We start from the raw sequence: 15,495 nt of genomic DNA, 5'->3' as shown, positions 1-15,495 counted from the left end.
ACAATAAGGTCATCATAAAGTAAACCTTCCCAAAGCAATTTTTGAGGACAATAGTGAGTGAAAATGGACTCTAAGCCACTTAACAATGTTAGGACAGATAAACAAGAGTCTGCTCAAAGAGATTGGTTTTAAGGAGCATCTTACAGGAGGAAAGAGAGGCAACAAGATTTAGGGAGAGGATTCCAGAGCTTGGGTCCCAGACAACTGAAGCCATGGCTGCCAATGGTGGAGCAATTAAAATCAGGGATATGCAAGAGACTGGAATTGGGAAAATACCGATGTTTTAGAAGTTTGAAACAAAAACAGAAAATGTTGAGATACTCAGCATGTCTGACAGCATCTGTGAAACAGAGTTAACATTTTTAATCTGATATAGATTCTTCAGAAGTTTGTAGGGCTGGAGGATGCCGCAGGTGCCAAGTTCTGGAAGCACTTGAAAATAATGGTATGAATTTTAAGAATGAGACAAAATTGGACTGGAAACCAGTGTGGGATGCCTTGATATTTCTATGCGTTATAGTGCCTTTAAACAGCAAAATGAATTACATTATAGTTTCATGTCTTTTCCTTTTGATATTAGAGAAAGCACTGGCTACACCCACTCGTATGCAACTTGATAAACTAAGCACACATCGCACACTATCAGCATTACTTGCCTTAGTTTCTTGTCCAATGCAAGGTTTATATTAGCACAGTTGATTCTGATACATGGGTCTTGTAGTTACCTGAAAACTAAACCTGCTGAGAATTAGGACTGACATCTGGAAAAGACAATTCTTTTATTAAAATAGTTCTTTGTGTTCATTAGAAACACTGTTCTGTCAATTGATTATGGTAATTCAAAGATTGTTATAATGTTTACTATTTAAACAGTGCATTAAAAACTTACAGCTGATACAAGCACGGCTTATCTAACAAGGGTGGCTACTACTATAATAACATGTGGATTGATGTATTAATGGATATGTGACAAAGGGAATTCATGTTTCTGCCAGTACTCAAGTCTGATATAAAGTTGTATGTTTGCCATTCAAAATTACTGTACAGCAAAAAACTATTGTTTCACAGATACGTTATGATGTCAAAATGCACCTCACTCGCACATAGTATAGTGGCTCAGTGGTTAGCACTGCTGCCTCATAGTGCCTGGGACTCAGGTTCAATTCCTGCCTTGGGTGACTGTCTGTGTGGAGATAGCATGTTCTCCCTGTGTCTGTATGGGTCTCCTCTGGGTGCTCTGGTTTCCTCTCACAGTCCGAACACATGCAGGCTAGGTGGATTGGCCAGGCAAAATTGCCCATGGTGTCCAGGGAAGTATGGGCTAGTCATGGGATATGCAGGGTTACATGGATAGGGTGGTCTGGGTGGGATACTCTTCAGAGAGTCATTATGGACTCGTTGGGCTGGTCCACACTGTGGGAGTTCTATTAGGGCGGCACGGCGGCTTAGTGGTTAGCACTGCTGCCTCACAGCGCCAGGGACCCGGATTCAATTCCTGCCTTGGGCAACTGTCTGTGTGGAGTTTGCACATTCTCCCTGTGTCTACGTGGGTTTCCTTTGGGTGCCCCGGTTTCCTCCCACAGTCCAAAGATGTGCAGGTTAGGTGAATTGGCCATGCTAAATTGACTGCAGTGATAGGTGCACTAGTCAGGTGGGTTGCTGTTCAGAGGGTCGGTGTGGACTTGTTGGGCCGAAGGGCCTGTTCCCACACTGTAGGGAATGTAATCTTATAGCTTTCAAACAGTAGGGAGATATTCAAATTTCACACATACCTTCCGAATGATATCGAAACATCCCAATTTCACACGTTCCTTCCAAACTGTAATTAAGCATCCCAATTTCACAATTGTTAAAACAATTTCCTTTCTTCAAAAAAAAATGCTTTGCTATGTTCATCCTACACTATCCATTTTCATACTGAGTGATTTTATTTTCTTCCAACCCTGAATGGCATTCAGTGTTGCAGCTGTTGGCTACCCTCTTGCTGAAAAACATTTCTCAATGGGCGGTAATGCAGGGGACCTGCCTGGAACATAGAAATTGCTAGACAAGTAAAGACTAAGGTCTTTCCAGTTTCCTTTTTACAATCCTGGCTGTCATCATTGCAATCAATTAGGCTGCAATAGACCTACAAAGGAGGTAAGGCAAACTCCAGTGACTGAAAACTATAGGAAGTATAAGCTCAAAGTTCCTTCCAATAATGCTTACTTACTCCATGTCAAATTCCTCCTTTGGATCCCAAAATCTTACCCTTGAAATAAATGTTGCAGAGTGTAAATTAGCCCTAATAGGAAAACGAGGATTGGCGCTCATAAGTTCCACTAATAACCTTCATGGGTCACAAAGTGTGGTGCTGGAAAAGCACAGCCAGTCAGGCAGCAGCCGAGGAGCAGGAGAATCGATATTGAGCATAAGCACTTCATCAGGAATGACACAGGTTAGGTAAATTGGCCTTGCAAATTGCCCATAGGGATATATAATTGGGTGCGTTAATCAGGACAAATGTAAGGTAGGGGAATGGGTCTGGATGGTTATTGGAATGGGTCTCGGAGGGTGAGTGTGGACTCGTTGGGCTGAAGAGCCTGTTTCTACATTGTAGGGATTCTAATGTTGTCTTCCAACTTAGATTTGAATGAATAAATATTATCTATTTCTAACATGTCCTCAAGGTGTTCCATAGATTTACCATTGAAATCATGACTTTCAGCTTAACTCCTTACAAATTCAAGCTGTATTGTTTAATACTATGGTTTCATAGAATCATACAGAATGGAAGAGGCCCTTTGGCCTGTCAAGCTCATACTGCCAATAATATACTACTTACACTAGTCTCACTTTCCTACACTAGGCCCCATAGTCTTGAATGTTTTGACACTTAAGGTGCTCATCCAAGTTCTTTTTAAAGATTCCTGACTCAACTATCATCCCATGCAGTGCATTCTCAACCCCCACCACCCTCTGGGTGAAAAGGTTTTCCTCAAATTCCCTCTAACCATGCTGACTTATTGAAACTGTGACTATGGGGAACCACTACTTTCTTTTCACTCTGCCAAGACAAACAAAAGTGATGTCCTTTTACTCTGTTACTTATCTAGTGTGGCAAAAGTGTGTACTGCAGATGCTGGAGATTAGAGTCAAGATTAGAGTAATGCTGGAAAAGCACAGCAGGTCAGGCAGCATCCAAGGAGCAGGAGAGTCGACACTTCGGGCAAAAGCCCCCGGATGCTGCCTGACCTGCTGTGCTTTTCCAGCACTATTCTAATCCTCACATTTGCGAAGACCATACAGGGCTTGCGTGTTGATAGCCCATGCAGTGTTCATGTGATTATTTGATATTATCAGCATATTCACCAAGGCACCACTCATGGAATCCATAGACATTTGAACTGCAGCACCATAGCATTGTCTTTGAGACCTGCCACCATTTGTGAATCAACACTCACTGAAATTATGAACTGAACAACTCACAATTATGTTCAGTTTTAATAACACCACTTATATCCAAGTGGATGGTGTTGTCATGGGATTCCTGCTAGATCTCACAGATACCTTTGTTTAATTCCATGAGAAATGTGTCTTTAACGTAATGGCACCTGACCTTCTACCCCTTGCATATTTCTATTGATATGGAGGTTTTAATTTTACTGCAGCTGCGTGTGAGAACTTCCTTGCATGGACTCCATGCTGCACTCAAATGTACCATTGCCTTTTCTTGAGGTCCAGGTTGATAAATTGGCTGGGCGTTCTCTGCTATTAAACACTGCAAGCCTACCTTCTCTGGTAAATATAGGCTAGGATTCCTATCGTTTCACAGGCAATTGGCTACCTTGTAACAAACAACCAGAACTGGCAACCAGAAGCAACCGTAATGAAACCAAATAAATTCCAGAAGATAGTACCAGTAGCACATCACAGGAGGCTCCAAAGCATTGAAGATGTCACTTAGAAAGGGGATGAAATGTCTGTAAATCAACTTAAGGCTTGGCAAACACACGCCAACCAGTATCTGAGCTACAAATCTTTACACAAACCTTGAACCTTGTAAATAAGGCCTGGTCCACTTGTTCACTGGGCAAGCTAGATGCTGAAAAATGATATATCAGAGCCATCCTGTGGGATATTGCTACATTGATCAGGTCATTTCTCATTGTTTATCGCACAAAGTCATGAATGGGCTGTAGAGCTTTCACTTTGTTCCTAAAAAGTGTCCAGTCTATCCCAGATTACCTTGGAGGTATCTCAAGCGGTTGAATAACACTGCTAACCAGGTTTTGGTGTCAAGCTAAAAAGACTTTCTCTCTATCACACAAATGAGCTAAGTGGTACGTGAACATTAATGCTGGTGTGCTGTTAGATATGTAAGCTGTACATCCCAATGACTGGTAGATCATAGCAGACAACATCTCCTTTCAGTTGTTTGTAACTATTGTTCACAAGATATTGGTTGTGTACAACCAGCCTGTGCTTGTAAAATCCAGTGTCCAACTTTAGATGTGATTCTGTAAATGGCCAACGCTTGTTGAACAATATTGAGTGTGCAAAGGATTATGGTGACAGTCAAGTTAAGATTTGTCAGGCTCGCTGTGTGGCACATTTTAATATGCCGGGCACTGTTCTTTGCAGACGGAATGAAAATGTGCACACACTGCACCTGTTTCAACTCAACAAAGTAGGTGAAAAACATTTGAAAGTTCATTTCTCAATGTAATGCATTGTACAGTTGGAGTCAATCATCATCTAACTGGTATATTCTCCATGACTATGCCTTTACCGATCACAGTCTACTTGCCAACCAATCAGCACTCTTCTCTCATACAGTTTAACAAGATTGTTTGCACTTTACATTAGCATTTCTTATGAATTGCCCTAATGAGGTCAAGACAAAAAGCTTTGATAAAGTATCATTTTTCATCAATACTCAAGTTCTGTATTGCAAAATAACTCTAGTCATTGTCATTATTAACTTTGCAATATAAAATCCGAATTTCTGTCCATATTTAAGCTTTACCATTTAGTCATTCCTGGATTTGAGAAGCACTTTGCATTACTCTGCATTGCATTTCACCATTCACTCGCCTACCCAAAAGGCTCAGATACGTTCAGATCCTTCTCTGTCAGTTCTTGTTCCATTTTATGTGCATCACCTTCATTAGCTTTGTATTCATATTGTGCCTGTGACTCAGAGCCAGAATCTTCTGCTCCTAGAAATGGCAAAGTTGAGGATGGGAAGAGTATTTAATTAAATGGGGGTAATGGCACACCTTTACTTGGTTTGACTTACATGTGACTCCAGACCCACAGCACTGTGGTTCAGGCTTAACTGCCCCCTGGGCAATTTGGGATAAGCAATCAGTACTGGCTTAGCCAGTGGCACCCACACCATTTGAACAAATAAAAAAGGCTTCCAGTTCACTAGTTCCCTTTAGGGAACAAATTCTGCCTTATTCACCCAGCTTGGCCTCAGCAATGTGACTTTTAACTGCCTTCAGAAATGACCCAGCAAGCCGTTTAATTCATGGAAATTAGGGATGGGCAACAAGCTTGTCAGTAATGTCCACACCTCATGCAACAATAAAAAAGTCATGTGCTTTTTGTATTTCAGTGTATTTTTGTACATTAATTAAGCATGGCTGAATAATTAATGTAATAATGCAAATGTAATTTGCAGAAAGTATATCAGAATCAAATGGTGCTGTAAAATTGATTATACTCAAGTTTAAAAACTATTGAGTACTTAAGAATTCTTGGCAACAATGATAGGGGTGCTTGACACTTACTTTTTATGGTGCTATTCAAAAATTGAATTGATCTGTTTGAAATGTAATAATTGTCAGATTTATTCCATACTACGAGATCAGTCAATCCCGTTGAATGCTGTAATTCCTGATCTATTTCTTACAAGTTTGTTGTAAATTCATTACTAAGGTAGATATTTGAATTGAAATGGCTACAGCAATACAAGAAATGTAGCATTCAATTTGCATGCAGTGAGGTTCCACAAACAGCAAAGGGGCAATAAACAGATAATCTATTATGTTACTTATGTTGTTTGAAGGTAAATATTGACCAGGACTTTGGGAGAGCTCTACTGTCCTTCAAGTAGTGCTAGTCCCTTTTTTTCACATTTGCTTGAGAAAATAGTTTAGTTTACATACTCCTCTGAAAGTTGGCTCCTCCAGCAGTGCAATACTTCTTCAGTGCCTCAACTGAAACATTAGCCTAGATTTTGTGTTCAGTTGCTGAAATGACATATCAATTCGCCATCTTCTGACTCTGTGGAGAGGATAATGGGGAAGTGCCACATGATTCAGTTTTAATTTTCATCTTGGAGATTCTGCACGAACTGAATATAATTTGCACTGTATACTATCATTCTGTTTCAGGTGTTGAAGATGAACATGCCTTAGCAACAGAGCTTAGGCAGCGAGGACAGCAGGCCCTACCTGGACACGCGGCTTACACCCGTTCTTCACGGCAGCATTCCACATCCTACCCGAGATATGATTACCAGTATAATGTTGATGAGGAAGAGGAAGTCGGATCGCCAGCAATGGTCTACAGTGTTCCTGAGGAGGGAACCATTCCCAATCTAGCAGGTACAAATCCAAGACAAGAAATGGGAACAAGAAAATCTGAGCCATAGGGCATTGGTCAAAATAGGAAAAGCGGTTAGATAAGGTTGCTCAACTGTTCTAACGTTGATCTGGGAGAAGCTGGCTCTCGGCTTCCTTGGTTAGTCGTAAGGAGGTTGTCAATTTTAGGACAATGCTAAGTGAGGATAAGAGAAATGCTATGCATTAACTAATTTAGCACAGACTTGCAAAAATTTGTATTAATGTTCCATTTGACAACCTTGGAAAGATGTTTGGTGCTTTAATGCTTCCAAGAGTGTGGGACTTGGGACATTGTTCTTTTGAAGAGCCAGCACAGACATCATGGAACAAATGGCCTCCTTCTGTGCTATAAGTTTCTCTAATCCTATGAAATGTTCTCTTGATTAAAATACACTCATTCAAGTACTGTTTATAGAAAAAGCCATTAAATCTCAGCTAAATTCCTTAAAATTACATGCACATTCTTGAGTTACTATTCAGTTGGGTTCATTCCCCTCTGACATCTCTGCAGCATTCCTAATCAGTGACCTGGCTGTTCTCATTCTAAAATCGTCTACATGCTGATCTTTGGGAAGCTGGAACAGAATAATAACTCTTCAGGTGAAACTCTTGTTAGTCTTGTGCAGGAGTTCCTATAAGGAATTGATCAAAACGTGGACTGTAATAAAGAGCTTTGTAAATAGTTAAATGTTTCAAGCACTGAAATTGTGACATGGACGTTAGAAATTCCCCAACAGCTCAATTGAGCAAGTTAAATTCTAGAACATGAAAATTGGCATATAAAAGGTCTTAATGTTCACAGCTTTCCTTTAAATACAATTTGACGGTTGCATTTTTGAGGTCCATTATTGTATTCCTTGTCTTGTACTTAATTATAATGCATATTAGCATCAACTGTAGGATAGCACAGCAGGAAAGCGAAGGCACCATGAGCATCAGACATACTGAGACTAAGAATATGTGGGTGAATTTGAGAGCCAGAACCTATTGATCAATTTTTAAAAAATTAAATTAAAACAGAACAGCATAGCTGAGGCCCCAGAGAGACCATATCAATGATAACAATGATGGTTCAGGCATTTAGCGTATCCCCAAGAAAATGAGCCATCTTTAATTGCCACATTTCACAAACAATGTGAGCTCTTGTACAAGGATATACTTGAACATGCCATGGGAGCATTTGCTGTTCTCTTCACCTACTTCTTAAATACTACAGTAACAAATCTACAACTCTCTGTAACCATATTGAAAATGTGTGGATAGACTATTATTAATTGTTTCACTGCCTTCTTATCACAGGCCATTTTATGAGTTAATGATTTCTAAACTCGATTAGTTTCTCAATATCCCTGATATAGCATTGTTAGGCAGGATGAAATCATTACTTCTGGGCCAGAAGGTCGGAGTTCAATTCCCACCTATGCAGAGGTGTGTCGTAACATGTCTGAACAGGTTGATTTTGAAAAAAAGTTTGAGTAGGAGATAAAAGAATGTGGGTCATGGGAGCATTCACAGTTAAGAAATTGATTATAGCTGTTAGACAGGATGATATATTAAATGAATCATCAAATGAGCCTTTCTAGTTTGAGCTCAGAAATAAAGAAAGAGGCAGCTCCACTAATTCAGATTCCCAAACGTGGGAGTGAGATAGAAGGCAAATATGTCAGCAGATTTCTGAGGGTAAAAACTACAGGGTAATAACTGAGGACTTCAAATACCCTAATATCTACTGAAATAAAAATAATACAAAAGGAGTAGATGACACAAAATTCTTGAACTGCATACATAATATCATAACGTCGTATAACATAGGAGCAGAATTAGGCCATTCAGCCCATTGAGTCTGCTCCGTCCTCGATCATGGTTGTTATGTTTCTCAACACAATTCCCCTGCCTTCTCCCTGTAACCTTTGATTCCCTTACTATTAAAGAACTTGTCTTTCTCTGTCATAAATACACTCAGTGTGAAGTCACACGATACCAGGTTATAGTCTAACAGGTTTATTTGAAATCACACAAGCTTTTGAAGTGCTATTCCTTTGTCATGTGCAATGACTGAAATTCCACCTCATCACAGTTCTAAAGGGTCATCCCTTCACTATGAGCCTGTGCTCTCAGGTCCTAGTTGTCCTACTAGTGGTAACACCCTCTCCATGTCCACTCTGCCAAGTCTTCTCTGTACTTTACGTTTCAGTGAGATTCCTGCCTTATTTTTCTAAATACATCAAGTACAGACTCAGAGTCCTCAACTGCTCCTCGTATGACCAGTCCTTCATCCCCAAAATCATTCTTGTAAACCTCCTCTAGGTCCCATTTAAGGCCAGCATGTCTTTCCTTAGATATGGGGTCTAATCTGCACACAATAGTTCAAATGTGGTCTGACCAGAGCCTTATACAGTCTCAGCAGTACATCCTGCACTTGTTTCCTAGCCTTCTTGAAATGAATGCTCACATTATGTTTGCCTTCCTAACTACCAACTGAACTTGCAGGTTAACCTTAAGAAAATCCTGAATTGGGACTCCTAAGTCCCATTGTGTTTCAGATTTACGAAGTCTTTCACCATTTAGAAAATATTCCTGATGAAGGGCTTATGCCTGAAACATTAATTTTCCAGCTCCTCGGATGCTACCTGACCTGCTGTGCTTTTCCAGCACGACACTCTCAACTCTGATCTGAGCATCTGCAGTCCTCACTTTCTCCTCGTTGATTTTAACCATTTAGGAAAGTTTACAATTCAATTCTTATCACCGAAGTGCATAACCTCCCACTTTCCCAAATTATATTCCATGTGCTACTTCTTTGCTCAGTGACCTTGTCTATCAAAATCCTTCTGTAGCATCCCTACTTTTTCAATACTACTTGTCCCTCCACCAATCTTTGTGTTATCTTCAAACTTAGCAAAAGTACCCTCAGTTCCTTTTCCCAGATTGTTAATGTATAACATGAACAGTTTTGGTCCCAACACTGACCATTTTGGAACTCTACAAGTCATCCTGGAAAAGACCCCTTTAACTCCACTCTCTGCCCTATGTCAGTCAGCCAGTCCTCTATTCATGCCAGCACCTTGCCCCTAGCACCATGGGCTCATTTCTTATTTAGCAGCTTCCATGTCAAAGGCCTTCTGGAAATCCAAAAGGAATACACCGACTGGTTACCTTTTGTCTAACTTGCTTGTTACACCCTCAAAGAATTCCATCAGATTTGTCATGCTCGAAGCCATGCTGACTCAGCCCTATTTTACCATGTACTTCCAAGTACTCCACAACCTCATCCTTTATAATGGACTATAAGATTTTCCTGAAGAAGAGCTTATCAACTCTCCTGCTTCTCGGTTGCTACCTGACCTGCTGTGCTTTTCCAGCACCCACACTTTTCAACTCAGATCTCCAGCATCTGCAGTCCTCACTTTCTCCTGTAAGATCTTAGTGACGGCTGAGGTCAGGTTAACCAGGCTATAATTTTCCCATCTTTTGCTTTGCTCCTTTCTTAAATCAAGGTGTTACGTTAGCTATTTCTCAGTCCTCTGGGACCCTCCCTGACTCAAGAGCTTCATGAAAGATCATCCCAATGACTCCACAATCTCCTCAGCTATCTCCTTCAGAACTCTGAGGTCTGGTCCATCCAGTACAGGTGACTTATTCACTTTGTGACCTTTCAGCTTTCTCAGTGCAGTGATTGTAATGAGGTCAGCCAGGTGGACCTCATAGAATATGAGTTCCCTGATTGGGGCTATTAATCTGGTCCAATCAGGGAGGCCTGGCTGACAGATAAGATCAGGCGTGTCGGACATCCTATTCACTCTGAGAGCTGGCTCTAAGGGAGCTGGATCAGTGTCAAAGACTCTCCGTGTGTAAATAAAGGGTAACTTAGTGATGGGATAACGGCCTCTGTGGAGTTATTTCACCCAGCACCCTGTGATAGCCTGTACACTGCCTCTGCCTCCTGACTCACTTTAAGTTCTGGTATGCTACTGCTGAAGACTAAAGGAAACTGAGCCTGAAAACGTGTGAGGGCCAGTTGAAAGCAGAGCAAAGGAGAGTGGATGGATGGTCCAGAGCACAGTAATGGCTAAGTACGGTCCTTTAAGCAGATCACAGTGATTCAATCAAACTTTCTCCTTCTTCCCAGTCACCAGTCAGTATCTCATATTTCAAGTCACATATTACTAAGCATAAAGAGTAAGTCTACATTTTGAAGTCAACGTGCTGAATTTACAAACTATGTAGTCATAGAGTCATAGAGATGTACAGCATGGAAACAGACCCTTCGGTCCAACCCGTCCACGCCGACCAGATTTCCCAACCCAATCTAGTCCCCCCTGCCAGCCCCCGGCCCATATCCATCCAAACCCTTCCTATTCATATACCCAGCCAAATGCCTTTTAAATGTTGCAATTGTACCAACCTCCACTACTTCCTCTGGCAGCTCATTCCATACACGTACCACCCTCTGTGTGAAAAAAGTTGCCCCTTAGGTCTCTTTTCTATCTTTCCCCTCTCACCCTAAACCTATGCCCTCTAGTTCTAGACTCCCTGACCCCAGGGAAAAGACTTTGCCTATTTACCCGATCCATGCGCCTCATAATTTTGTAAACCTCTATAAGGTCACCCCTCAACCTCCGACGCCCCAGGCAAAACAGCCCCAGCCTGTTCAGCCTCTCCCTATAGTTCAAATCCTTTAACCCTGGCAACATTCTTGTTAATCTTTTCTGAACCCTTTCAAGTTTCACAACATCTTTCTGAAAAGAAGGAGACCAGAATTGCATGCAATCTCCCAACAGTGGCCTCACCAATGTCCTGTACAGCTGCAATATGACCTCCAGACTCCTGTACTCAATACTCTGACCACTAAAAGAAAGCATACCAAACACCTTCTTCACTATCCTATCTACCTGCGACTCCACTTTCAAGGAGCTATAAATCTTCACTCCAAGGTCTCTTTGTTCAGAAACACTCCCTCGGACCTTACCATTAAGTGTACAAGTCCTGCTAAGATTTGCTTTCCCAAAATGCAGCACCTCACATTTATCTGAATTAAACTCCATCTGCCACTTCTCAGCCCATTGGCCCATCTAGTCTTGTAATCTGAGGTAACCCTCTTTGCTGTCCACTACACCTCCAATTTTGGTGTCATCTGCAAACTTGCTAATTATACCTCTTATGCTCACATCCAAATCATTTATATAAATGATGAAAAATAGTGAACCCAGCACCGATCCTTGTGGCACTCCACTGGTCACAGGCCTCCAGTCTGAAAAACAACCCTCCACCACCACCCTCTGTCTTCTACCTTTGAGCCAGTTCTGAATCCAAATGGCAAGTTCTCCCTGTATTCCGTGAAATCTAAAGTTGCTAACCAATGTCCCATGGGCAATCTTGTCGAACACTTTATTGAGATCCATATAGATCACATCTACTGCTCTGCCCTCATCAATCTTCTTTGTTACTTCTTCAAAAAACTCAATCAACTTTGTGAGACATGATTTCCCACACACAAAGCCATGTTGACTATCCCTAATCAGTCCTTGCCTTTCCAAATACATGTACATCTTGTCCCTCAGGATTCCCTCCAACAACTTGCCCACCACTGAGGTCAGGGTCACTGGTCTCTAGTTTCCTGGCTTGTCCTTTACTCTCTTCTTAAACAGTGGCCTCCAGTCTTCTGGCACCTCACCTGTGATTACCAATGATGCAAATATCTCAGCAAGAGGCCCTGCAATCATTTTTCTCACTTCCCACAGAGTTCTCGGGTACACCTGGTCAGGTCATGGGGATTTATCCACCTTTATGCATTTCAAGACATCCAGCACTTCCTCCTCAGTAAAATGGGCATTTTGCAAGGTGTCACCATCTATTTCCCTACAGTCTATATCTTCCATATCCTTTTCCACAGTAAATACTGGTGCAAAAAACTTGTTTAGTATCTTCCCCCATTTTCTGCGGCTCCACACAAAGGCCGCCTTGCTGATCTTTGAGGGGCCCTATTCTCTCCCTAGTTACCCTTTTGTCCTTAATGTATTTGTAAAAACCCTTTGGATTCTCCTTAATTCTATTTGCCAAAGCTATCTCATGTCCCCTTTTTGCCCTCCTGATTTCCCTCTTAAGTATACTCCTACTGCATTATACTCTTCTAAGGATTCACTTGATCTATTCTGTCTATAACTTACATATGCTTCCTTCTTTTTCTTAACCAAACTCTCAATTTCTTTTGTCATCCAGCATTCCCTATACCTACCAGCCTTTTCTTTCACCCTAACAGGAATGTACTTTCTCTGGATTCTTGTTATCTCATTTCTGAAGGCTTCCCATTTTCCAGCCATCCCTTTACTTGCGAACATCTGCCCCCAATCTGCTTTCAAAAGTTCTTGCCTAATACCATCAAAATTGGTCTTTCTCCAATTTAGAACTTCAACTTTTAGATCTGGTCTATCCTTTTCCATCACTATTTTAAATCTAATAGAATTATGGTCACTGGCCCCAAAGTACTCCCCCACTGACACCTCAGTCACCTGCCCTGCATTATTTCCCAAGAGTAGGTCAAGTTTTGCACCTTCTCTGCTAGGTACATCCACATACCGAATCAGAAAATTGTCTTGTACACACTTAACAAATTCCTCTCCATCTAAACCCTTAACACTATGGCAGTCCCAGTCTATGTTTGGAAAGTTAAAATCCCCTACCATAACTACCCTATTATTCTTACAGATAGCTGAGATCTCCTTACAAGTTTGTTTCTCAATTTCCCTCTGTCTATTATGGGGTCTATAATACAATACCAATAAGGTGATCATCCCTTTCTTATTTCTCAGTTCCACCCAAATAACTTCCCTGGATATATTTCCGGGAATATCCTCCCTCAGCACAGCTGTAATCTATCCCCGTCCTCTCTTGCCTCCCTTTCTATCCTTCCTGTAGCATTTGTATCCTGGAACCTTAAGCTGCCAGTCCTGCCCATCCCTGAGCCATGTTTCTGTAATTGCCATGATATCCCAGTCTCATGTTCCTAACCATGCCCTGAGTTCATCTGCCTTCCCTGTTAGGCCTCTTGTATTGAAATAAATGCAGTTTAATTTATTTGTCCTACCTTGTCACTGCCTGCCCTGACTGTTTGACTCACTTCTGTTCTCAACTGTACCAGTCTCAGATTGATCTCTTTCCTCACTATTTCCCTGGGTCCCACCACCCCCCCCCACGTTACTAGTTTAAATGCTCCCGAGCAGGTCTAGCAAATTACTACTCTCGAGAACCTCCTTTTTAAATATCTACCTAACTCTCTGTAATCTCCTTTCAGAATCTCAACTTTTTCCCTTCCTATGTCATTGGTTCCAATGTGGACAATGACCTCTTGCTGGCCCTCTCCCCGTGAGAACATTCTGCACCCTCTCTGAGACATCCTTGATCCTGGCACCAGGGAAGTAACACGCCATTCTGCTTTTTCGCTGTTGCCACAGAAACCTCTGTCTGTACCTCGGATTAGAGAATCCCCTCACACAATTGATCTCTTGGAATCTGACGTACCCCTCGTTGCATTGGAGCCTGTCTCAATACCAGAAACTTGGCTGTTCATGCTACGTTCCCCTGAGAATCCATCACCCCCTACATTTTCCGAAACAGCATACCTGCTTGAAATGGATATATCCACAAAAGACTCCTGCACTAGCTGCCTACTTCCCTTACCTTTCCTGGAGCTAACAGTCTATGTGACTGTATCTGAGATTATTCCCCCCTTCCCATAACTGCCATCCATCACATACTGTTGCTGTTGCAAATTCCTCATTGCGTCTAACTGTCTCTCCAACCGATCCATTTGATCTGATAAGATTTGCAACCAATAGCATTTATGGCAGATATAATTCGCAGTCACCCTTAAACTCTCTTTAAACTCCCACATCTGACAAGACACACATATCCCTCTACTAAAGGCCATTTTTGCTCCTTCACAATCTACAGACTCAGACAATAACACTGCCTTATTCCTCTACAAACACTGCCCCAGGTTAAATGAATAGTTATGGCTTATATTTTAAGTTTAATCAAGAGACAAAACTCCAAAAACATATAATCAAGAAAGAACCCACTCTACTCACTACTGCAGACTTTCTGTAGGCCACACTTAAAACAGTAATTCACTTATCTGATTCTGTGCTGTGAACCTCTCCCAAACAGGTTCCTCCAAGATCAGTTGTGAATTTCACTGTTTGTTAATTTTCCCAGACGCACTCCGATGTCCAGCGATACATGAATTCAAACAGCAAAGGCAGTGTCAGTTTCTTTCTCTCTCTCTCTCCTGCACTGACCTCACCATGTGCTTCCTTTGTCTGTTCTTCTCCCTTTTAAAAACTGCTGTTGTTTTGACTTGTTTTTCCAAAGTTCCAAAACATGCAACAGCATATAAAACAAAACTTGCTGCTCCTGGAATTCGAGGAAATCACCTCCAGCACTTAAAATACCTCAAAAACGGAGCAGCTGTTACAGCCAGAAATTTTTCCTGTTGACCATCTTGGATTACCCAGATGTATCTTGAAGCCTCACTGACGTGCATTGTTTAAGTTGGAATAAGAATATTTAAGTCAAACTAAGCTTTACTTAAAACCATTTCTTTTCCTGATGGGCACCAAGCAAATGTACTTCAACTGCCATGGTTTTGGAAGCCAATGGAAATGTCTCTGTGGAAGGCCACGGTACCCTTGCTTGCAAAATGAGAAGTTATCTCCCACTCTTAAAGCATCAGGTGGTATCTTATAACTGAATGAATGAATTGAATGAATGAATGAATTGAATTTTTGTCACATGTACCGAGGCACAGTGAAAAGCTTTGTCTTGCGAGCAATACAGGCAGATCACGTAGTTAAGTAGCATAGATAGTAAATAATAGGTAAAC

The 15,495-nt window shown here is 41.4% G+C and overlaps 1 protein-coding gene across 5 annotated transcripts in view; it reads left to right on the top strand.

The window, feature by feature from the left end:
* dnajb6b (DnaJ heat shock protein family (Hsp40) member B6b) overlaps positions 1-15,495 on the top strand; it is a 150,833-nt gene that overhangs the window by 121,220 nt on the left and 14,118 nt on the right. For all 5 annotated transcript variants that reach the window (XM_072576207.1, XM_072576209.1, XM_072576208.1 and 2 more), the window contains one exon: positions 6,384-6,596. In XM_072576207.1, coding sequence (XP_072432308.1) covers positions 6,384-6,596 — 213 coding nt within the window. The remainder of the gene's footprint in view (positions 1-6,383; positions 6,597-15,495) is intronic.

The sequence above is a fragment of the Chiloscyllium punctatum genome, chromosome 8, assembly GCF_047496795.1.
Source record: "Chiloscyllium punctatum isolate Juve2018m chromosome 8, sChiPun1.3, whole genome shotgun sequence".
NCBI lineage: Eukaryota > Metazoa > Chordata > Chondrichthyes > Orectolobiformes > Hemiscylliidae > Chiloscyllium > Chiloscyllium punctatum.
The sequence above is the reverse complement of the archived record's forward strand: the minus strand, read 5'-3'. Positions and strand labels throughout refer to the sequence as shown.